Raw genomic sequence first — 25574 nt, forward strand, 5'->3', positions numbered from 1 at the left:
CTGTATATAGAAATGAGAGAGAGGGATGAGATGGGCTGGTAGGTTGAAACTGATATGGAAAAGGAGAAAAAATAGAAGGCAGATAGAGGTGGGGGAGAGGAGGGGGAAGGGGAGAGAGAAAGGCTGGGTAGGTGAGAGGTACAGCTTTCTGATTTAGAGGAATATGAAGTGTTTAATTTCTGAGTGTAAAGGGAGAAAAATATATTTTCCCAAATAACATGGATCATTGCATTTGTCTTTAAAATAAAAAATTAACTTGTAAACAATGCAAAACTATTCAAGTACTTCCTGCCTGCAGTGTATAAATCACCACAAATGTTAGAATTGCAAAGCAAAACTTAATTTCACCCTTCTTTTTTTTTAATATTTTTATTGAGTTTAACAAAAACCTTTTGTACAAGGTAAACTAATGATAACATTAAATTGTATCTTATACATGTCATATATCAATCATAAATTAGAAGCACACCATAATTATTACATAACTTATTTCATTCAGACATCAAATTCTTTAATTATAATAATTAGAAAATTAAATCATAACTCTTACTGTTCAAAAATAATATTGAATACAAAAACTATACAAATAATACACGTAAAATTCTCTTATACAAGATATTTTATACTTCTCTGATACGATCATTTTGTTCTGTGATATGATCCGTAATCTGTAGTTAAACCCCATCCCCTTTACTTAGAGCATCCACACCATTTAAATTCTCAGATTCACCCTTCTACATCAAATTCCTAAATAGCATTCTTTTATATTTTCATTCCTTTTAAGTTCACTCTGAAACGATTTTAAAAATGCATCTTGACTGCTAATTAGTCTTTGATTATTATCCAAAATGTATAGGCCATTGATGCTTTGCATTATTAATGTAGCACCTGATTTTATTTTAAACTGATATTTTACTTATTTCAGACCATTCAAAGAAACTGCTCTCATTTCCCAAAGCAGAGCAGAAGAAATACAGCCTAATGCCGCTTGTTCACAGAAAAAGATATTTCGTTTTACGTGAGTAGCAAAATGTCACAAATGGAACCGTAGAATATTACAGCTTAGAAACAGGCTCTTTTGGCTCTTCTAGTCTGTGCTAAACCATTTTTCTGCCTAGTCCCGCTCTCCCATCCATGTACCTCTCCAAATGCTTCTTAAATGTTAAAATTGAGCCTGCATTTACCACTTCAGCTGTCAGATCATTTCGCACTCCTACCACTCTCTCTGTGAAGAAGTTCCCCCTAAACCTTTACCCTTAACCCATAGGTTTACCCACATTAGAAAAAGTCTCTCGATGATACTCTCTCTATCCAGCTCATAATTTTAAATTCCTCTATCAAATTTCCCCTCATTGTTCTACGCTCCAGGGTATAAATTCCTAATTTGTTTAACCTTCCCCTCTAACTCAATTCCTGAAGTCTGGGCAACATCCTAGTAAATCTTCTCTTTACTCTTTCTACCTTATTGAGTGTTACTTATCCCTCATAGTCTTTTAGTAAAGTGTGTGGGGTGTATGTGTGTGGCAGAGAATGGTGATTTGAAAATATTGTAATCATATGGGTTATAAATACACAAGGTTAAAATTATAATACTTTTGGTAATGATAAATAGGTACACAGGAAAAATTGCATCGTGAGAACAACTGTTACAAAAGGCAAGCACTGTAAAACGTTGTGAAGAAACAATGGAGTGGTGTGGTAATTTATCATTTGGAGTAGCAGAAATTGGATATCAGCAGCATTGTTCCCTGCTCAGATTTTTCCATGTTGGAGAAAGAAATTGAGTTGAATTTCAAAAAAAGCTATTGGTTCTCAATTGGAGTTTCACTACCACCATTTACAACGGAGATGTATAGGAAAGTGTGGACACCATGGGGACATCACATTGATTGTACAGGAAGTGGAGGAAATACAGTGACACAACAGACAACTTAAATTTGACTAATTATACAGTAGGTATTGAGAACAGTTGGAGAGAGTATGCATAGAGCAGGAGCTACACACTGCAAGATTTTAAACCCAAACTCATTAGTAGCTGCTACTTAATTGACCTTATTTGTAGTTCAATGTTTTGTTTTAGTGCTGCTGTTTGGATTTTTCCTTCCATCTGAACCTCGAGCTCTTTTGAATTTTTAATTGTTCCATAATGGTTAATGTCACTTTTGTTTTGCACTAGTGTCAAACATGAACTTGATCATTTTAATAGATCCAGAGCTACATTTGTAAATATCTCTTTGTGAATGCTCTAGGTAATAAAGAAGGCACAGCAGATGAGGAATCAATCAATAGACTAGAATATTATATACCCATACCTCCATCTAGTATAAATCCACATGTGTATCAAGATATGAAAAGAAATTTCAGTAATGGGCAGTATGGCTTTTTGTGATTTATGTGTGTGGATATAGGGATAATAACATGAAAGAGGATGATAAAGGATGACTGGATACATATCTTTATGATTATAAAACATTTTGAAGGACTACATGTCGAGTAGATCCCATTTATAGTAGAGGCCAAAAGTAGAGCTCGTAATACAGTATCAGAAAATCAGTCATATTGTACAGAGGACAATAATTTGCCCATCAGATAAGAGCTTAATCATAACTCCTCTTATTACCTTAAGCTTGTCCCATGGTACTTTCCACTTCCTCTGTCTGTCCATCACCCTAAGAAGGTTATGATTAAATCTACTGCTCTAATCTTTCAGGCAATGCATTCTAAATTATCATGACTCTCTGTAACTTGCCTCATCTTTAGTCATTAAAATAAATCGCACATTTAATATACAGATATAATGACACTCAAAAGTAGTTCTCTTTATTTCATCAAAATCCTAAAGTTTTAAATGTCCAAAAATTGATTTATGAAGAATCCCAACATGGTACTTTCTCCATGTAACTAAAGTTGCATATCTCTGGCATAATTCTGGTAAATTTATTCTGTACCTAATGTTTTCACAAGAGAAGGAAGAAAAATTTAAGAACCAGGGGTTTAAAATAGTAAAGCCAATAAGGAATTTAGGAGAATTTATTTTATCTAGAAAGTTGTTGGAAAGTGGAACTTAATATCAAAATTAGTTGCTATTTAGTCTCCACTCTTGGCACATAATCAGATGTACCAATCTTCATATGTATGAGGTGATGGTGGTGAAACACCTTCAAAAGCAGCACCTTACAGTATGTGATAAACAATTCTCTCACTCACATATGCTGTTGGGCATCCCATTTCAGGATTTTGACAATGCCACAGTGAAGAAATAGCAGCATATTTCCAAGTTAGATTTGTGTGACATGGAAAGAGAACTCCAGATGAGAATATATTCATGACTCAGCTACAGATTTCATCTAGGTAGCAATTTTGAAGATCTGGGAAATACTGGTGAAGAAGTATTGGCAAGGTTCTGCAGTGAATTATATTGGTGATACACAATGATGGAGAGAGTATGTGTTCACAGTGGAGGATTCTGGGTTAACCAAGCAGGCTATTTTATCATGGATAGCCCAGTATTTCTTAAGTGCTGTTGCAGTTCTCTGAGAAGAAAGCAAATGCATCGTGATGGCAAGGGTCTTGCTGCATCTTATGGGTCATGATATTTACAATGTGTGAATTGTCCAGTTTTTTTCTTATTTTATAAAGATTTTGAGTAAAATTTTTCTTTTAAATCTGATTGGATTGTACAAGATATTGGACAGATCTGAGAAAAACCAGAGAAACACAAAAAATTGCAGATGCTGGAATCTTGAGCAAACTTGAGCAGATGGAGACACACAGGAGACTCTAGATGTAGAAGCTAAATACAATTTGCCGGAGGAACTCAGCAGGTTAAGCAACATCAGTGTGAGAAAAGAATCGTTGACTTTGTGAGCCAAAACCCTTTATCGAGCTGCTTAACCTGCTGATTACCAAGATGCTGGAAGAGTTCAGTAGATCAGGCAGGATGTACCCTGTACGAGTAAGAATGATCAGTAACTGTTTCAGTTCAAGACCCTTTTTCAAGCATCTCATGTTTATGAGAGAAGAGCCTGAAACATTGAACATTTCTAGCCAATCTCATTGTTTACATTGGACAGATATGATTTTTTTTTGTTCACTACCTAAAAAGGGATACATTTGTCTTGGAGAAATGGATATCAGGTAATTCCGAAGAATAGGCAGGGAGATGGGGTAGCGTTCTTAATTGAGGATGAGATCAGGAAAATAGTGAGAGGTGAGAAATAATGTTAAATCCATCTGGGTTGTGATTAGAAATAGTAAAGGGAAAAAGAAACATTGTGGGAGTTGTCATGGTTTTCGCGTGACAATAAAAGGAACCTTTGAACATTCTAAGTGCTATATAAATACCATTGTTATTGGTAATACATAATATTATTTGGTGGCCATGTAATGGGCCGAGTGACCGTGCAGTTAGATGGGCTGAATCGCCACCCCAGTCATCAATTCAAAATGACGTGGGTTCCCCTTCACTCCGAGGAGAAGCCTGCGGTTAACAACGTGACCCACTTCCAGTTGGCGCACCACTGGTCAAGGAGTGACGCCGCGATGCGCTGATGTCACTTCCAAAAACCAGTGCACACATCACTGAAAGTGGGTGTTTCCCTGCGCACTGTGTGAGAAATTCAAACAATAAAGTGAGTTACTGGTTCACCTTTGGACTGTGTGGGCGTCTCTTGATTCTGTAGCGCTGGCCACCAAATAATATTACAGTGACACTGGCAATAAACCAAGAAATATCTGATGAAATGGAATCGCACTTATCATGGGGGACTGGAACTTGCTCATAGTTTGTAAATTCTTAACTTGGAACTGGATTGACATGTTTCCCATGAACCATGATCTTAACTAAATCAAAAATGTTGATAACTATTTAACACAATTACATCAAGCAAAGTTGAGCTTTCCTGTGTATTGCCATCACAGAACTTGATTGGCACGGCAGGAATTTTGGATAACTTCAGAAATTAGCCCTGCACTACATCAAGAAAGGCTGTGTGATGTTTTTCTTCCCTCTGTCTTGGAGTTTAAAATTTTATTTAAATATAATTTAATGGAGTAGTTTGAGGATGACATTATTCCATATCTCAATAATAATGGAATTTATGTAACACCTTGAATGTTCAAATGTTCCTTTTATTGTCTCATGAAAACTCATTTATACATGGTACACTTTAACTTTTGTCTGCTATAAAGCAAATGACAATTGCCCGGCACTCCTAACAATAGGAGAAAGAGAAGCAAAAATGAGTCCCTTCAGAGATAGAGTGTCTGTGGATTCTCCTGCACCACTCCAGTACTCCAGTAGCCCCTGCAGCTGCACAGATTTCAATATGATCAAGAAGGCTTCGTGGTCATTCTTGCCCTCTCGAATCCGGGTTCCAATACCTGGTTCCCATGGGCCAGTCTCCAGCAGCCCACGGCTTTTGTGAGTTCTTCGACCACAAGTTGCCAACTGCCCACAGCCTGTTTAGGTCTTTCAGCCATTGAGCCCCTCTCTGGTCCACTGCCATGATCACCATCCTGTTAGGTCGTCTCTTATGCAACTCCTCAACAGGGGTTCTCTCTGTTCTGGTGCCCAGAATCTGTGTGTGATAGTACAGATTCTATCACCAATGTGTTTATGTATAGATTGTAGTGTAGGATGACTGTGATTGGCTGAGAGCATAGCCACCTACTGGCAGGTCTTAAAGGATTGCTTCTAACCAGACCAAGTCATTCTGGACTGGTCGACCTACTTTTGATATGCTCCATTCTTTCAGTTAATAAAAGCCTTGGTTTGGATCAACAAGTCTTTTGACGCGCTCTACAATTTTATTAACAAAAAGGTTTTGAAAGGAAGGAGCGTATGCTGTGGCTGGAACGCCTCGACATCGACCCACAGTCAGCTACAGCCTCGAATGACTTTAAGCACTGGGTGAGATGCTTCGAAACATACTTACAGCTCTCTGACCCTGCTGTGATACAGCCATCGACTACTAATATTGATGACTATGGTGTCCCTGAGAGTCTACCAGAGCATCCAGGACGCGACCACTTACGCCGCAGCCATGAAGGTACTGAAAGGGCTCTATAAGCAACCGGTGAACAGGGTCTATGCTCGGTACAAACTGGCAACAAGGAGGCAACAGGCCGGTGAGTCCTGTAGAGCTTATATTCAGACACTAAGGGGAATGGGCAGGGACTGTGCCTGCACAGACAGAGCTGCTGCGGAGACCATATGTGATCTGATTCAGGATGCCTATGTGGCCGAGGTTCGATTGAATGAGGTGAGACAGCACCTGCTAGAGCACAGGGGAGAAAACTTAGAGGATGTGATCCGGATCGCAGAGACAATGGAGGCTGCGGTCTTAAGTATGGACGTGTACTCTTGGGGCTGGATCCCACACTCTGATGTGAGTAGGATGCCCTCCCTCTACCCTACTAACCCCCACCCCCCCCGGCACACTGACAGCCTGTCGGCTGCCGCTAAGCTGCCCGATGCAACCCCAAAGTGTTATTTCTGCAGGAGGAACAAGCACAGCAGGCTGCAGGCAGGAACATGAACTCCTCGATGCTGTCTCTTCAGACCCAACTGTTTGCGTGACATCATCACGCAGGACTCCACTGTCCCCATTACAAGTCTCTGCATCAGTAACCCTAGACCAGGACTTCCCCTATCCCCTCACAAAAGCAATGGAACTGATTAAAGTGCATGGAGACTATACCAATTGCTTATTTGACTCAAGGTCAACTGACAGTTTTATCCGCCCAGACCTGGCCCACTGTTGCGGGCTGGCTATTCTCCCCACTGCCCAGAGGATTTCATTGGTGACCAGATTGCACTCGACTTGCATGGCGACCCTGAAAGTCCAGGCCATCACATTCACAGACTTCAAACTATTAATCCTTCCCCAATTGTGCGCCCCTGCACTGCTGGAACTGGATTTTCAGTGCCAGTTTCAAACCATTTCCCTGCACTTTCGGGGGTCTCACGCTCCACTCTCTGTCTGTAACCACTCCACCCTGGAAGCCTCCTGCCAGCGGCAGCCTGAGCCCCGTGCCCCGAGGCCTCACCTGTAGCCTCTTCACCCTCCGAGTTGCTCCGCCAGGGCTCTTCACAAACCTCACCACTGGCTGGAGGCCTGTGGCCACCAAAAGCCGGCAATATAGTTATGAACACAGGAAATTTATCACAAGCAAGGTGCACAGACTGCTGGACGAAGGCATTATCGAACCTAGCTCGAGTCCCTGGAGGGCCCAGGTGGTGGTTGTTAAAAACGGGGAGAAGCCGCGGATGGTGGTTGACTACATCCAGACAATCAACCGCTTCATGCTTCTGGATGCATACCCCCTTCCACGGATCACAGATGTGGTGAATCAGATCGCTCAATACCGCGTATTTTCCACCATTGATTCAAGTTCAGCCTATCATCAGCTCCCGATCCGCCAAGAAGACCGACCTTTCACAGCCTTCGAAACGAATGGGTGGCAGTATCAATTCCTCAGGGTACCCTTTGGGGTCACAAATGGCATCATGGTCTTCCAGCGGGAAATGGATCTGATGGTAAACCAGAACGGGCTAACTGCTACTTTCCCGTATCTGGACAATATCACCATCTGCGGCCATGACACGGAGGATAATGATGCCAACCTTGAGAAATTTTTTTCAGACTGCAATTCGGCTGAACTTGACCTACAATTTCGATAAGTGTGTCTTCTGGACCACTCGGCTCGCAATTCTAGGTTGTGTGATGGAGAATGGAGTGGTCATACCAGTCCCTGACCGCATGCGTCCCCTCATGTACTTGCCCCCCCCCCCAGCCCACACCCAGAAGGCACTCAGACGCTGCCTGGGCTTTTTCTCCTACTATGCCCAATGGGTTCCACACTATGCCAACAAGGCACGGCCACTCATCAAGACCATCTCCTTCCCCCTGTCAACCGAAGCCAGAGCAGCCTTTGACCGCATCAAATTGGACATCACTGCTGCAACGCTGCACGCCATCGATGAGTCCATCCCATTCCAAGTCGAGAGCAATGCGTCCGACTTTCCACTGGCAGCCACTTTGAACCAGGCAGGCCGACTAGTAGCCTTCTTCTCCAGAACCCTCCAGGAGCCAACACTCCTCTGTCGAGAAGGAGGCCCAGGCCATAGTTGAAGCAGTACGTCATTGGAGACACTACCTCACTGGCAGGCACTTTACGCTGCTGACTGACCAATGCGAAGTCTCCTTCATGTTTAGCAATACCCAGTGAGGTAAAAATCAAGAATGACAAAATTGCCAGGTGGAGAATCGAGCTCTCCATCTTTAATTATGACATACTGTATCAGCCTGGTAAACTCAACGACCTGTCAGATGCGCTCTCCAGGGGGACTTGCGCCAACATACAACTGGACAGGCTGCAGAGACTCCATGAGGAGCTCTGTCATCCGGGGGTCACTAGGTTCGCACACTTAGTCAAAGCTCGCAACCTACCCTACATGGTCGAGGAGATGCGCTCCATGACTTGAGCCTGCCTGGTGTGCGCTGAATGCAAGCCCCACTTCTTCCGTCCGAAGAACACCCACCTCATCAAAGCCACCCACCCCTTTGAGCGTCTGAGTGTGGACTTCAAGGGGCCCCTACCATCGACCAATCATAATACCTACATCCTTACAGCCATTGACGAGTACTCCCGCTTCCCGTTCGCTGTGCCCTGCTCAGACATGACTGCCTCCTCAGAGGCCCTGTACAGCATCTTCACCATCTTCCATCATCCACAGTGACAGGGGGTCCTCGTTTATGAGCACAGAGCTGCGGAAGTACCTTCTGGAGCGTGGTATTGCTTCAAGCAGGACCACCAGCTATAACCCACGCGGTAATGGGCAAGTCGAATGAGAGAATGCCACCGTCTGGAAAGTGATTACGCTTGCTCTCTGGTCCAAAGGTCTCCCCACCTCTCGCTGGCAGGACGTGCTCACTAGTGCCCTACACTCCATCCACTCCCTCCCATGCACCGCAACCAATGCCACCCCTCATGAAAGGATGTTCTCTTTCCCAAAGAAATCTGAATCGGGAACAACCATACCAGTGTGGCTCACGTTTCCCAGGCCGGTCCTCCCTCGACGCCATGTCCGGTACTCAAAGAATGACCCCTTGGTTGACTGAGTGACTCTGCTCCATGTGAACCCGCATTATGCCTACGTTGAGTACCCGGGCGGGTGGGAGGACACAGTCTCGGTAAGGGACCTAGCCCAAGCCGGATCAGGCACACCAGTACCTTTAACCCAACCTCCCCCAATTCCTTCTCCCCCAGGTCATGTGCTTGAACAGAGGGACCAGCACCACCCTACCAGCTCAGGCCAGACTGTCGACAATCCCATTAGGGAATTGAGCGAAGCAGTGGCTGCACCCTACGAGCCTGCCGGCGACATGACTCCGGCGACCCCAATCTCGGCACCACGGCGGTCACGCTGGATGGTCAGGCCCCCTGACTGGTACAGCCCCTTACCTCCACCGGGCCTTTTATTTTTCTTTTCTTGTTTTACAGCCCTCCATCCACCCCAGGGTCATTTCTCAAAGAAGCGGTGAATGTGATAGTACAGATTCTATCACCAATGTGTATATGTACAGATTGTAGTGTAGAATGACTGTGATTGGCTGAGAGCGTAGCCACCTACTGGCAGGTCTTAAAGGATTGCTCCTAGCCAGACCAGGTCATTCTGGACTGGTCGACCTACATGTGATATGCTCCAGTCTTTTAGTTAATAAAAGCCTTGATTTGGATCAACAAGTCTTTGGTTCTTTCGATGCACTCTACAATGAATCCTGGTTCCCATGAGCCAGTCTCCAGCAGCCCACGGCTTTTGTGAGTTCTTCGACCACAAGTTGCCAACTGCCCACAGCCTGTTTAGGTCTTTCAGCCGTTGAGCCCCTCTCTGGTCCACTGCCATGATCACCATCCTGTTAGGTCGTCTCTTATGCAACTCCTCAACAGGGGTTCTCTCTGTTCTGGTGCCCAGAATCTGTAGTACCATGCACAGCACAGAGGCTGCTATCTTGGGCACAGATCTTGATGGTTGCAGAATTTTTTTTTAAATACCTTGGCTTCTTTAATGGACCACTTAAAGCCTGTATGGCACCATTGTCATCAGACCGAGAAGTTGGAACCCGCGGAGCAGCGGTTTGCCTCCTCTCTCCTGGATCTGCACCAATGACAGTGCCACCATTTTATTTTTCATGTTGCAAAATGATAGATGCATTTCACAGGAGCAAAACCAGAATTTGGTCCAAAGCAACAAGAGGGAGAGAACCAAGGTCTTGATCAAAAAGGTAGGTTTTAATAAACTGCAGAAAGATTCTGACGTGAGTATCAGGATATTTATTTTTAGGTCCTGTTCATCAGAGTAAAGAAATTATCAGAGCTGTAAACAGGGATATTGTAATTCCTGAACCTGAATTTGGAGTCCCTTCTCTAATATTCCAAGGTTTGAAAATAAATATTCTCTAAATAAAGTGACTTTAAAATTCAATAGGAAAAGAAAGATTTGTGAATGTTACCTGAAAAAATGCCACATGTGGGAAATCTGACTAAATTAGAATGGATACAATTTCTCTCCAGAAATTTGATGAATAAACTGTGATACTAACTGTATCAAAATGTCAAATGTTCTTGACCTTGTCTATGTGGCCCAGTCTGGGAGAATTTTCATTTGATAGCCACTCATGCATTTTTCATAAAAAGTTATTGGATAATAATAATGGACAGGCATCTGAGCTTGGGAACACTTGTGGCTGTTTTCAGCTTGACATCCAGGCATAAAATTTAATGAGATCAGCCATCCAATGTGTGAGACTGATTTTAATTTCCATTGAGTTCAGTTAAAATTAATACCTACTGTTATCATTAAACACTCCAGCATGGAACAGTTCCTTCAGCCTTGATGTTGTGCTGTATATATTCCTACAAAAAAAATGCTAAACCCTTCCTTCCTCATAACCCTCTTTTTCTTTCATCCCTGTGCCTAAGAGTCTCTTAAATGCCCCTAATGTTTCAGCCTCCACCACCCATCGCGGGGCAAGCCATTCCAGGCACCACAACTCGGTAAAAAACAACAACTTACCCCTGATGCTGTCAAGATTGTAATGCAGTTACAAAACACAGCCTTGCTACCAGCTCTGAAACACATAAGAATGCTCTATCCCATCCCAAGAGGGACATTGATGCACTGAGCTGTTGATGAACATCGTGACATTTCTGAACGAAGCAGTTTTTTTTACTGCACACCCATGTCCAGAAACCCAAGAGTCCGTAAGAAAAATGTGCTTCTCAATTTAAGAATGAAGCCAACCTCATTCCTGGATTTAAAATCACCTGACTAGCTTGTAATGCTCCTATGAAAAGTTGAATTGTACTGAAGTAGACAACCTCAAAATTATTTTGTAATTGATAAATAGGATATGATTTGCACCTCCCAGTGGGTTTTTTCTTAAATGAGTCTTGAATAGATGGTAGTGACATCAGAGTTTAAGGGAAATCTAGCAGAAATATTTCAGCTTTGAAGGCTGAGATTGAGGGGGATGGAAAGGAAGAAATTAGCAGGTTAACATGCCACATATTATTGGTGCTAAAAAAAAAGCTCATTATAATCTTTTCCATGTTTTTTTAAAAAATTCATATTGTTTAAAGCAGTTTCTAAAAAAAAGAAAGCATAAAGGAATGATATAAATTTTGCAGGAGGCAGTTTCTAGAACTTCAATGTGCAGGATATTTCATGGGATTCGCTTTTTGACAGTATAATTCCTATACAAATCGCAATATGCAGCGTAACAATGTTGAATAAAAATAAACTCTAACTTATGAGCTTGAGTGAAGCTACTATTTCTCGAGCATTTTTATGTAAATTTAAGCTAGTCCGCTGCTTTTTCTGAAAATTATCTTTGCTAATGAGTTATTCAACACAAAACAGGGGGACAAAGCTTCAAAATGGCATATAACTGGAGGAATGTTAGGATATAATGTATTTTTAAGCTATTTTGCCATTGCAATCCCAGTTTTAGTTGAACCATTTTGAAAGACTCATTTCAAGTCCTAAATTTCCATTTTTGGAAAGATTTGTTTCATTGAAACGTTTGCTTTTATGCAAATATAGTGCTTAGGGATCTTACTAAAACAAGATTAGTCACCTCCAAGCCAGAATTGGCCTATTTTTCACTGTTGCTTTGTTAACATAGAAGGAAGTAAAGACGAGTTTGACGTGGATCACCAAGTAACATTATGGCATGTACTGTCAAGTGAATATTTTGAAAAGTTTGAAAGAAGAGATTGTGTAAGGCACAGTCACATAACTTTTTAGAATGTAAGATTTCTAATTATGAATCAAAATGATTTTAAAGAGAAGTAATCAAATGAGATTGATGATTAGAAACTGAAGCATGAAAATAAAAGAGCCAATATTGTTGAAGCTTGAGTCAGAAAATCCCACATCCAGACTCCTCATTGAAAATCAAAGCCAATAAACAAGCCAAAGAAAACAGTGATTGATGCAGAAATCATTAGACCAGATTGTGTTAATTACTAGCAGGAGATTCTCCGGCCAGCAGAAGCTTATGGATGAGCTCATTCATGACTTCCTTGTGGAAATCAGGAAAATGCTGTTGTATGAGATGTTGGTGAAGGCTCCATTGGAGTATTGTGTTCAATTTAGGTCACTGTGCTGCAAGAAATATGTTGTCAAGGTGGAGAGGGTGCAGAGAAGATTTACCAGGATGTTGCCAAGACTCGGCAGGGTTGGGGGGGTGAGGGTGGTTAACTGTAGGAGGAGGTTGTACAGGCTAGAGCTTTAGTCCTTGGAACCAGGAGGATGGGTGGTCATCTCATAGATGTATAAGCATTAGAAGAATAGATAGAGTGAACACAAAGTCTTTTGCCCAAAGTAGAGAAATTGGTAACCAGAGGACATAGAATTAAGGTGAGGGGGAGATATTAGAGGGATATGGGCCAAACTCGGGCAGGTGGGACTTTTCAATTTAAATATACCTACAACATGGTAACAGGTCCTTCTGGTCCATGAGCTCACACAATCCAAGTACCTCAGTTGACCTGCAACCCCAATACATCTTGAAAGGTGGGTGGAAACCATGTTGCCCACCGCTAACCGTACTGCTCACGGTTACCTCTCTGAAAGAGGAATGTGAATTAGTATGTGTCCAGTGCAGGACATTCTAGTTAGAGAGGCGGAGTATAAGAAAACAAACATTGTATTTTTTTGTCTTTCCAAAATCTTGTTTGTAAACAACAATCCTTCAACATTGTTATAGAACGTAGAGAGAGAAAAGTTGTATGTTTAGCCTTGGATTCTGTTGCTTTAATTTATAGATATTTCGATTAGTATTCAGATTTTAGGAGTATAACCAAGTTTCCATGACATCTGCATCATATTACATTCGAGTTGACATAAAATTCAGTAAGTGTATCATTCTCAAATTGAACTCCGATATTTTTAATTGAACTCCTGGCAAAGAGGCGAGCTATGCGAATAGAATAAAGGTAGGTTGCAGCACCTCACAATGAAGGTTGTACAAGGTCTCATAATGCTCTAAGTCAGCTTGTGTTCAATGTTATAATATAACTCACGGTACAAGGTTTGCATACTACCAACTGAAATCCTACTTGAAGGACAAATTGGGAAACAGTCTGAGGTTACCAGAAGGAAGCAATTTTGAATATGTGATTACAGACACAATGATAATCAAAAAATTTGTATCAAACATGTATATTAAACTGCAAGAAAAGGAGAACGAGGAAACAAATAGTAAAACTAAACAAAAATGGGAACAAGATCTAAACATAAGGATAAAGAATGAAACATGGGGGAAGCTATGCTCCGGAACTATGAGAAATACAATAAACACGAGGTTACGTATGATACAATATAACTCGATACACAGGCTATACATTACACCTCAAAAGTTAAATAAATGGGATCCAACAGTATCAGACAGATGTTTTCACTGTAAAAAGGAAATGGGAACAACAATTCATGCAATCTGGACGTGTGAGAAAGTGAAAAAATTTTGGGAAGATCTAAACCAAATATTAAATAAAATCACAAAAAGCAATATACCAAAAAACACAGAGATCTTCCTCCTAAGTAACATAAAAAACAAAGAATTTGGACTTGATTTGGATGGAGCACAAAAAAGATTTGTTATGATAGCCCTAGCTATAGCAAAAAAATGTATTATGTCAACCTGGAAATTAGAAGATAACTTGAGAATACAACAATAGTATATAGAAATGAATAAATGTATTCCATTAGAAAAAATAACATATAATTTAAGAAATAATATTACAATATTTGAACAAATATGGGAGCCATACATGAAACACAATAGAGAAATCCTACCGTGGACATCTACCACCTAAAATGACAGAAGGAGAAGAGAATGAAAAGAACTGACTCAGTGGAATTTCTTGTTTATTTTTATTGAGTGACAACATTGTTTGACAGGTTTAATGTATCTTATATTCTGAACTTTAAATAAATGGGAGGGGAGGTGAAGGAGGGAGGGAGGGGAGGAGAGAAGGGGGGAGAAAACGACACTATATATTTAAGAAGGAAAATGTATGTATCTTGATCAATATGGTTTATAGTGTGAAAAATAAAAAAATTTTTTTAAAAAGTATCTTATGTTCTGATTGAATGTTGAACATTCCAATGTTTCGTGAATTCTTTTTTTCATTCACATACAAGAATACTAGATTACCACGGACCAGTTATCTCATGATAACGATTAACTCCTATACCAAGTTTCCTATCGATTTCAAATTAATGCAAGGAAGTTAAAGCAAAAAAGAGCAATGTTGGATTGTACACAGTAAAATGTTTTAGAGTTCATCCTGAGCACACAGAGCTACATGTTGATCAGAGATTTTCTCATGATATTAAATTTGCTCACGGTCTTTGATGATGTATGTTGTGTCCCCTCATCAATGATTCCAGGCCATTAACAAAGGTCAAATGATCCAAGTCCATCAGAACTGTAGTTTGATTTGTCTGATTGTATCAGTGTGCTTCATTGGATAGTTTTATTGATCGTCAAACAAAAATATCCTTTTTATTTGCCAATTTTTGATTAATGGAAGCAGTGCTCTGGGCTTAAATGGATGAACCTATCACATGAAGCAAAGTGATGCATGCTCACGTATAGCCATTAGCTGAAATTAACCATATCATGGAAATAGAAACTCTTGAGCAATGACTATTATACAACTACCCAGTGGTTGTATTACCCAAGACAATCTTGGCCTGAGCTGAGTTAAATAATTACAATTGGAATCAACAACCCAATGTCCAAGAAGTAGAAAATGAATCAGGTTCTAAATTCCAACTTTTTACCCATAGATTAAGTCACAAAAGTGAAAATGTATCTGGTATTCACAATATTGGATTAAGTGCTAAAGACCAAATGAACAGTGAGCTTCTCATGCCCATGGAACTGGCTGCCACTGCAAATCGTTTCTTGAGAAAAATAGGGGACTCCTCAAAAATGTAGATATAAATTATCCCACCAAGCTGTTGAACCATGCGAGTTAGCTCTGAGTTACTGTATGACGTTGACGGTTAAATACCTCATGAAATATAACTACAGTATCCAGCACCTTCCAGAATTGGTAAATGCTGGTTAAGCGAGTTTTCTGGTTGCTTAAGACTCATTCTTACAATGCCTAATTAATATGCCTGCATTAAGGATAAACAGTTTAAAAGACTATACTGTACTAACACTGAACAAACTTCACTTGCATAATAATCCTTAAAATATTTTACTTTATTTTCAGTCATAATCTTTGATAAAAATTTAACCGTCGTTGCATCTGCAGGTTCCTTCCCTCCACAGAGCTTCCCAAAAGACAAACAATAACATTGTAGATAATTAAATTAAGGGCGGCATGTTACAGCACCAATGATCATGACCAATGTTCGAATCCCACGCTGTCTCTAATGAGTCGGTATGTTATCCCTGCTTACTAAGCAGGGATAAGGAGGCACCTTAAGAGAGTCACTCCAATGGCTCTTCACTTGGACAATGCCATCATTGTTTCACACAACTTTATTTGAACTGCTGAAAGCAAGTCATGATCAAGGCCCTCCGCTGGCTTAATATTTGCTTCCATCTTCATCGAAGGCTTTTGTGTTACTTCAGAGAACATTTACTTGTACATTTTTAAAATTTTATTTAAATTTTTATTTATTCTTACCTATCTTTTATTTATTTATTTTCCTCTGGATTTTTTTTTTGCTTGAGGTTGCTGGTAGTTTGAATTTTGAATAGCAAGGGTTTTACTCTACAAATGTCTTTTACAATTATTAATCCTGTAAGACCACTTAAAGTTTTCCTCTTCATTTAAAAAAAATTATACCTGTCACTCTATTGTACGGCTTTTCTGTTGTTTTCCTTTTGTACCTTATTCCCGATAACCATTTTGCCTAAATCAGAACCGAAATATCCAGCAAATGAGCAGCTTGGCTTAAATGGCATTCAAGCCATTTTTCGGATGGAAGTGCAAGTCGCAGGTTGTCCGTTCTTAAACAGTTTTGCATCACATAGACTGAGAACTATCAGCTTCATTGTACAAACTGTAATGGAGAGATGAGCAATGAGTCAGAAAATTGAAAAGCCCAATAACCTCCTGTTATTGAGGATTATAAGTGAATGCAGTATGTAAGAAGGAATCTTGATAAGTGAAATCTTGAAGGTACAGTTATCAAATAATTTTATTTCAGATTCAAAAGAAGACCTTGTGTGGGACATGGATGGTGAAAACAGAAGGCAATTTATGAACAAAGTACTGCATTATGAATCATTTGAAGAAATGTTTTCAGGTGTGAAAAGTATAGACAAGGAGAGACTTAGGGTTAATTTCTTAGAACTATTTATCCAGTACAGTTTTCCATTGTTGCACCTACTCCTCAATCAACCAGGTTAAAACAGCAGGCAAATAAATGGCATCAGGGAAATTACATATTTAAGTTTGCGCAAATGATGAACTCAAGCACATTATTCTACACATAAGGCTTATTAATATCACACAATTCACTGGCAAGAATTTATACAATGGTCCTCAAGTAGAAGAGCGCCTTGCAAGAATGGACAGTGATAACAAAATTATCATTAAAAATCCCGAGCCAAAAGAATTACATTTTTGAAATGATTTTGAAGTGGTTTCAGGCTTGTGAAGTCATTAATTTTATCAGAAAAATGTACATATAGTTTGGAGGAGGACCAAGACAAAGGAGTAATGGCTTGTATTATCAAAACATGGGGCTTGGCAGAAGGAGCTGAAGGATATTCTCCAGCAGGGGAACAGAAGAACAAAACCTGTGATTTTTTTTTTTGAGATATGTCATAGCATGAGTGAAATGTGTCAGAGAGAATATGAGTTTAAAAACCCAAAGCTGCATAAACTTCATCCTGAACATATAGTGTGGAAGTGTTGGATTTGTACTTGAGCATTTCTGATAAAAGCATCCTGCACACTATCTTTTTATTGTTAAAATGTGCAAACTAAAAGGCTTAACCAAAACCTGAGGGAATGTGATGCCAGTCAGTGTGAAAGTGCACCAAATTCACTGGTTCTTGCATTGAACAGCATTTCAGCCCATGAAGCCTGTGTGGGTCATGTTTAAACTGTATATCTGCCAGCACATTATCTATATCCTTCTTTCCCTATATACTCATGTATTTGTCCAAACACTTAATCATAGTTCTGTATCTGTTTTAACCACTTCCGCTGGCAGCACATTCCAGGCACCTATCTCTCTATGAAAAAAAATTATTTGTAAATTTCCTTCAACCTTTTCCCCCCTCTCACTGTGAAGCAATACCCTCTAGTATTTTGTATTTTCCCCCTGGGAAGAAAACATATGTAATCTATTTAATCTTTTTAATATTTTTGTAACAAGTTACCCCTAAGACTCTGATGCTCCAGAGAAAACCATCTAAATTTGTTCAACCTTTCCATATGGCTTCTACTCTAATCCAGGCAACATCCTGATGAACATCTTCTGCACCTGTGGTTGAAGGTGTTGTTTTGGAAGAACTTTTCCTTGAAGGATAGGCAGTGCAGCACTGCCCAGCCAACTGGGATGTTGCACAGCAGCAGGGCCAGGCCTGTCCTTCGCCACACCTGTGACAGGTAGAATCTCAGCAGGTAGTGGCACTTGGTGCCCTCGTACCTTGGTTCCATGCGCAGCTTGATGCGCATGTGAAGGTGGTCATCAGGATGAGTGCCACGTTGGGTATACCTTTGCCTCTTCTCCGGTGACTTGTACATGGCACACCTTCTGACCCTTGTCCATTTTGGAGCCCCAAATGAATCTGAACACTGCCCTGGTGATTATCTGGCCCTAGGTACAGGGGATAGACCACGTCTGCGCCACGTACAGCAGCACTGAGCACCTCACACCTGATGACGAAGTTTTTCCCTGTTATCAAGAGGGAGTGCCACACCCACAGTCCAAATTTTTGGTGGACCTTAGCAATCCACTCTATCCAATTCTTAGTGCGTGCCATAGCCCCTCCAAACCACTACTTTCAGCTAGTCCATTGTGACTTTGAAAGAGATGGTGGACCGGTCAGGCATTGCCTTGCTTTTGGTTGACTGCCGCCTGATGCGGACTTAAATTGTCCATACGTGCTGGTCAGTCTCCAGAATATGTGTCACGAAGTTTGTTGTTTTGCAGAAACATTATTGTGCATTACAGGTGCAAAAATTGCTATAAATTATATTCCATAAAAATGCTATTTTTTAAAAAATGCACAAGGGATAAAAGTGAGGTAGGATCTGCTGTTCATGGTCTATTCAGAAATCTGATGGTAGATGGGAAGAGACTTTTGGTATCACTGGGTATTCATCTTTAAACTCTTGTACCTCCTTCCTGATGGTAGCAAGTGAGATGAGGGCATGGACTGAGTGGTGAGGGTCCTTGAGGGTAGAAGCTGTGTGATAGTACAGATTCTATCACCAATGTGTATATGTGTATATGTACAGATGGTAGTGTAGGATGACTGTGATTGGCTGAGAGTGTAGCCACACCTACTGGCTGGTCTTAAAGGATTGCTCCTAGCCAGACCAGGTCATTCTGGATTGGTCGACCTACTTGTGATATGCTCCAGTCTTTTAGTTAATAAAAGCCTTGGTTTGGATCAACAAGTCTTTGGTTCTTTCGACGCACACTACAAGCTGCTTTCTTGCAACACTGCCTTTATAGATGTCCTTAATAGAATTAAGACTAAAGCCCATGATGGCTTTGCCTGCTTCGGTCTTCTCACAGAGTGGAGTCGCCTTGTTAACAAATGAGGAGATGTGTATCCAGAGTAGATCACTTGTCAAGTGTACTCAGAGGAACCTGGTGCTCTCTACTCTCTCCAAGAACAGTAGTTGATCTTGGTCCTCCTGAAGTCAATGCTCCTCACCTTCGCGATTAAGGTTGTTATTCTCACACCACATCACGAGACTTTCCACCTCTTCTCTGCAGTGCGACTCATTGTTGTTGCTGATGAGGCGAACTATTGCTGTGTCATCTGCAACTTTATGTCTTTATGGAGCTGGATTTGTTGTTGCAGTCGTGGGTCAGTCGCGTGAGCAGGAGTGGGCTGAGCACACAGCCCTGAGGCATCTCAGTACTCAACCTAATAGTGCTCAATGTTCTGCTTCAGGCCCGAGCAGATTGTGGTTTTTCTGGCCATGAGCATTTCATTACAGTAGATATGAGGGCTTCTGGGTGATGGTCATGAAGGCCTCTCCCTCTACTCTTCTTAGGCAGATGGGAAGCTCAGACTGCAGCAATGAGAGATTGAAAATGTCCATGAATAGTACAGTTAATGGTTGGCACAAATTTTCAGCACCTTGCCAGGGCCTGACGGACAGTGCCTCACAGACAACATGATTCATGTAATCCTTAATCTGATGGAGTATTTAAGGAAAGGAAGACTATGATTAAAAGGCTCTTTCACGCTCTAGTAAATTATCTGGGGGAAAAAAAGATGTGCGCTTCTGTGGTATATTTCACATTTTCAGGATGACCTGGAATGTTTTTACTCCCAGTGACCAAAATAGTTCTGACGATGGATCACAGACCCCAAAAAGTTGAATCTTTCTCTTTGCACAGATGTTGCCTGACTTGCTGTATTTTTCCAGCAGTGTCCTTTACTACATAATACAACAACTGTAATTTTTTTTAATTGCCATTCATTATTATTTACTATTGGAAGGCATTTTCTGCATACAGTCCATAAATAGCATTGTGTTATTTGCCACATGATCACAGAAGACTGAGCCATTAGTCTTTGGAGTCTAGCTGAGGGATAGCTCATCATTTAAAACACCTCCAAAAAAAATTATATTCCTCCTTCAGATTAAAAGCCAGCCTACATTTTTTTGTGTGTAGGTCACTGAAGTTGGACTACAAATTTGCAACCTTCTGAAAGGTGTGAAAGCATTACATTGACCTACACCTGGATGTGTTTAAATTTCATGTTGCTTTTTTGAAAGTATTTTCACATTCAATTCTAACCATGCTAGTGTTTTTTTAATATAGAATGGAGTACAATCTAATAGTTTTTTTTTTGGTTTGAGTTCATATTGCTACAGCTAGCTGTTCGTCATCTTGCAAGAGGATTGATTGTTTAATATTTAATAGCTACATGCAACAATGTTTAAGAAAATGCCTGCACCATAGAAAATAAGCTACGTGCTAGTATGCAATAATATCACTCTTTACATAGATTTTTTTTCTCCATATTGTTCATTGAAACAGAATAGTTAATGTACCTAAGATTAGTCTTATCCAAAAGATGACACTATTGACTAGTCATTATGATCATCTCTTGAGAGAAATAATCTTGTGAATTTCATGCAAAAATGTCATCAAAGAAACAAATCTAAGGAAAGGTTAAAGGTCTGTCAAGTAGTATTTTGAGAGGTTTAAAATTAGTTTTATTGAAGTAAAGAATTACTATCAAATGAAGTAGAAACAAATTGTTAGAAATAGCGAGTCGAGGCAACGTATCAGTGAATCTATTCTGCACTCTCTCCAAAGCTTCCACGGCCTTCCAAATATTGTGGAAACCAGAACTACACATAATACTCCAAAAATTGCTTCACCAAAATTTTACATAACTGCAAATTGACATCCCAACTTTTGTACTCAGTGCCCCACTGTTTTGTTTTTTTTGTCATGTTCATGGGTTATGGACTTCCTAGATTCCTTGCATTTGACTTCCCAAACTACCTCACCTCACACTTATTTGTATTGAACTCCATCAGCCATTTTTCTCCCCAGATTTACAACTGATCTACATCCTTCTGTATTCTTTGACAATCTTCCTCTCCGTCCACAACTTTACCGATTTCCCTGCAAACTTCATAATTAGACCACCTACATTTTCATCCAAGTCACTAAATATAACAAACAACAGAGATCCCAGAACTGTTCCTTGCAAACACCACTGGACATAGACATCAAGTTCTCCATCACCAGACCAAGCCAAATTTGTGTCTCTCTTATGAACTCATCATTGTGACCTATGGGAAGGGGCAGGATCATTGAAAATAATAATTTGTTTGGTATTTAAAACATGATTAGTGCAGAAATACATCCTAAACCGTTTAATAAGTCCAGCATTTTTTCAGATTTTGTTTTGGCATGTCTGTTTAGTTATTGCTACATATTATTTAATCTTCAAATGTTATTCAAACTAATTGTCCTCTTACTTTCCAGGCTTGGAAGACGAAAAGATCAAGCAAGCTAATAAATACCACAAGGCTGGTCATGCACTCAGTCATGAGCACGGACATGAAAATGAACATAAACATAACCATGAACACAATCCAACTGTTAATCGTGATGATTATTGGATAGTTGGGAAAAGGCGCTTCAGAATAATCGTTCTCAGTAAGTAATGATTTGGCTGGACGCTATGAGCACCTCATATAATTTCAGCAATTCTCATTCAGTTTACTTAGTGAATCACTGACCATTACACAGCAAGAAGATCCTAGATTTCAAGAGGGTTCCACCATTTAAAAATATAAGGCTTTGTGCCAGAGTCACAGAATCCAAAGAGGAGAGTTAATAGTTTTTCCTCAACATGATTTACCTGTGCATAATATTCATCAAGCAAGTACGTTTACCTTTGCAAGTAATATGTTGGCTTCATTTTCTTCCACTGCAGATACCTTCCAAAGTTCACTGCTCTAAATCTGAATGCATATTCCATCCCAACCCTCAGCAAAAATTGGTCTGCTCATCTTCCACATGTAAATGATTCTAGGGGATTCTCCATGGCAGGTAGACTTACTTGGCAGCAGTGTCCATAAGAAAATCTTGACAGTTTTGAGGTATTTCTTACATCTTAAAGAGAAAATCACCAAGCTTTATTCCAATATGAACAGTTACATCATGGGTATTAGAAAGATCTTAACCATCCCCTCCACAATTACAGCAGGTGTAATAAGATCGCTACAGCTAAGTTATAGCCCTTGGTTACATCCCTAAGGCTGTAGCTCGAATCCGCAGGAGAAGAAAGACACACACACCAGTAGAGTGTACTCAACACTGGGTTTATTCAGTGGCAGCGCTGCCTTTTATAGTCAGCTTGGCTGCGTCACCACCGGGGTGTGGCTTGAGCGGGCTGGCTGACGCCTGGTTAACTCGGATGCCTGGGCCCCAATTGGGTCCCCTGTGATCCACCAGCGGTGATTGGCCAGTTTCACTGCTCTGCGAGCGGCCTATGAAATGGGCATTTCAGCCTGCACAATGCTTTGCCGGTTGCCGCGCTCGACAAGCATTTCCTGTGTCACCCCAAGGCGCGGGCCGCTACACAGGTAACAGAAACAGCTCGAGTGAACTAGTAAAAGAAATTGGTTAATTTGAAGGAGTAATAGATACAGTAAAACCCATGTTATCCAAAATTCAAGCAACCAGAAAAAAATTGCAGAAATTTATTAGGTAAAAAATACAGAAGTTTAAAATTGGCATGTCACACTCTTAGTTCACTAATCACGCAACACACTATCTTAAGCAATCGGAAAATTCTCTTATCTGTCATCTACTAATCACCATAGGTGCCAGATACCAGGGGTTTCACTGTAGTTTGCAAGTAATACATGTCCCTTTAAGAAAAAAAAGAGTTGTCAAACCATGGCTGTCAGAAAAATTAAATAGAGCATGAGGTCAAAAGAAGCAATAAGTTTTAAATTTAGTAATCCAGGAATATCAGGGAACAATTCCTAGAATGAACAAGGAGTTCAAAGATATTAACATAAATTAAAAATTATTTGTTTAGAAATTGGAGGAATTGAAAATAAATAAACACGCAAAATCTGATCTACAGATTTTAAAAGAGGCAGATCTGAAGGAGGTGGATGCAATAAATATTATCATTCATAGCTTCACCACTGCAAAATAGTTGGCACAGATGGGAAGGTGGCAAATCTAATTCCACTATTTCATCTCAACAATGAGATAGACAACAGACTCGCCAAGGCAAATAGCGCCTTTGGAAGACTACACAAAAGAGTCTGGAAAAACAACCAACTGAAAAACCTCACAAAGATAAGCGTATACAGAGCCGTTGTCATACCCACACTCCTATTCGGCTCCGAATCATGGGTCCTCTACCGGCACCACCTACGGCTCCTAGAACGCTTCCACCAGCGTTGTCTCCGCTCCATCCTCAACATCCATTGGAGCGCTCACACCCCTAACGTCGAGGTACTCGAGATGGCAGAGGTCGACAGCATCGAGTCCACGCTGCTGAAGATCCAGCTGCGCTGGATGGGTCACGTCTCCAGAATGGAGGACCATCGCCTTCCCAAGATCGTATTATATGGCGAGCTCTCCACTGGCCACCGTGACAGAGGTGCACCAAAGAAAAGGTACAAGGACTGCCTAAAGAAATCTCTTGGTGCCTGCCACATTGACCACCGCCAGTGGGCTGATAACGCCTCAAACCGTGCATCTTGGCGCCTCACAGTTTGGCGGGCAGCAGCCTCCTTTGAAGAAGACCGCAGAGCCCACCTCACTGACAAAAGGCAAAGGAGGAAAAACCCAACACCCAACCCCAACCAACCAATTTTCCCTTGCAACCGCTGCAATCGTGTCTGCCTGTCCCGCATCGGACTGGTCAGCCACAAACGAGCCTGCAGCTGATGTGGACTTTTTACCCCCTCCATAAATCTTCGTCCGCGAAGCCAAGCCAAAGAAAAAGAAAGATTTCATAAAGGAGAATAACACAAAAAAAAACCAGGAAACTGAGACAAGTTATCCTGACATCAGTAATTGGGAAAATACTCGAAAGTTTTATGAAAGCAGAGACAAGGTTCTGACAAAATACAATTGGAAAGAGTTTGTTGAGGTTGTAGATAGCCGAACATTTAAGGTCACTAAAGCAGCTCACTAGCGCCTTCTATAGGAGAATTAGGATTAGGAATGGGCAATAAATGACCAAAAAAAGTTGTCAATCAAAACTGGAGCACACAGTATCAAAGCTAATATACAGTATTACAATAGATTGAAGATTGGTTAATGAACAGAAAACAAGGTTATTTTTGAGTTTGGAGGTTATGACCAGTGGGGTGCCACAGAGATTTGTACGACAGCTCCAGCTGTTTACTATTTATTTACTGTTGTGAGGAGGTTTAAGAGAGGTTTCTCAAGAATGTGGGTAGGGTCGCCACTGATAATGCAGTGGTGTCTGATGAATGCAAAATAATGACTAACACAGTTGCAGGTAAATCAGAACTCATTTACTCAAGTCAAGCGCATATTCTTTTAAAACACTGAACCACACGTGCCACATCATGACATTATGACATCCCATGCTGGTTCGCTAGACTTCTTGGAGTTGTAATCTATCTATGGCATCACTACATGCCCCCCCCCCCCCCACCAAGAACTGGCATTATCACCTGGTAGTTTTTTTGGGAGGTTAACCCCTGCGTCGGACTGCTGGCTGTTGAATAGGGCCAGTTTTGTCAACGTGAGCAGGTTTGAATCTGTCAATTGTAAATGACAGAGGCTGCCCGGCAATGTCCTTCTATGTCTTATCATCCTGTCTGGTCCCTTGTATAGCACCTGCAAAGGGCTGGCCATGAGTTCCTCTACCTACAAGCATGTATTCACAGTCCTTCAATTCGTATGGTACAAAAGAAAAATGTTTGCCATGTGATGATAGTTGTTCATGGGATAATTTGCCTTTGGTATCCCTTAGTCTGCTCATCAGCTCTTGGGATCTTCATCTTTACTGGATCCATGTGGAATGAATTCCCACCAAAGGTGGGCACGCCGTATACAAGCTCTGCAGACAAAGTGTGAAGATCCTCTTTTGGAGCTGTCCTAATGCCGAGCAACACTCATGGTAATTCGTCTGCGGTTGGGACCAACCAAATGGGCCATTAAGGCTGATTTAAGGTGACAATGGAATTATTCAACCATCCTGTTGGACTCCGGGCGATAGATGCTTGTATGATGAACCCTAGAGCCAAGCAGCTGAGATAAGGCCATCCATAACGAAGATGTAAATTGAGGTCCTCTCTCGGAAGTGATGTGC

General features: G+C 40.9%; 1 protein-coding gene across 4 annotated transcripts in view; it reads left to right on the forward strand.

The window, feature by feature from the left end:
• LOC138758515 (uncharacterized) overlaps positions 1 to 25574 on the forward strand; it is a 41803-nt gene that overhangs the window by 3858 nt on the left and 12371 nt on the right. For 2 of the 4 annotated variants that reach the window (XM_069927519.1, XM_069927518.1), the window contains 4 exons: positions 926 to 1018; positions 5823 to 6050; positions 16745 to 16843; positions 21743 to 21916. In XM_069927519.1, the coding sequence (XP_069783620.1) occupies positions 926 to 1018; positions 5823 to 6050; positions 16745 to 16843; positions 21743 to 21916 (594 nt within the window). Of the gene's footprint in view, positions 1 to 925; positions 1019 to 5822; positions 6051 to 16744; positions 16844 to 21742; positions 21917 to 22196; positions 22313 to 25574 lie in introns of all 4 variants that reach the window. The other 2 variants (XR_011354314.1, XM_069927520.1) reach the window with 2 other exon arrangements.

The sequence above is a fragment of the Narcine bancroftii genome, chromosome 3, assembly GCF_036971445.1.
Source record: "Narcine bancroftii isolate sNarBan1 chromosome 3, sNarBan1.hap1, whole genome shotgun sequence".
In the NCBI taxonomy this organism is placed as follows: domain Eukaryota; kingdom Metazoa; phylum Chordata; class Chondrichthyes; order Torpediniformes; family Narcinidae; genus Narcine; species Narcine bancroftii.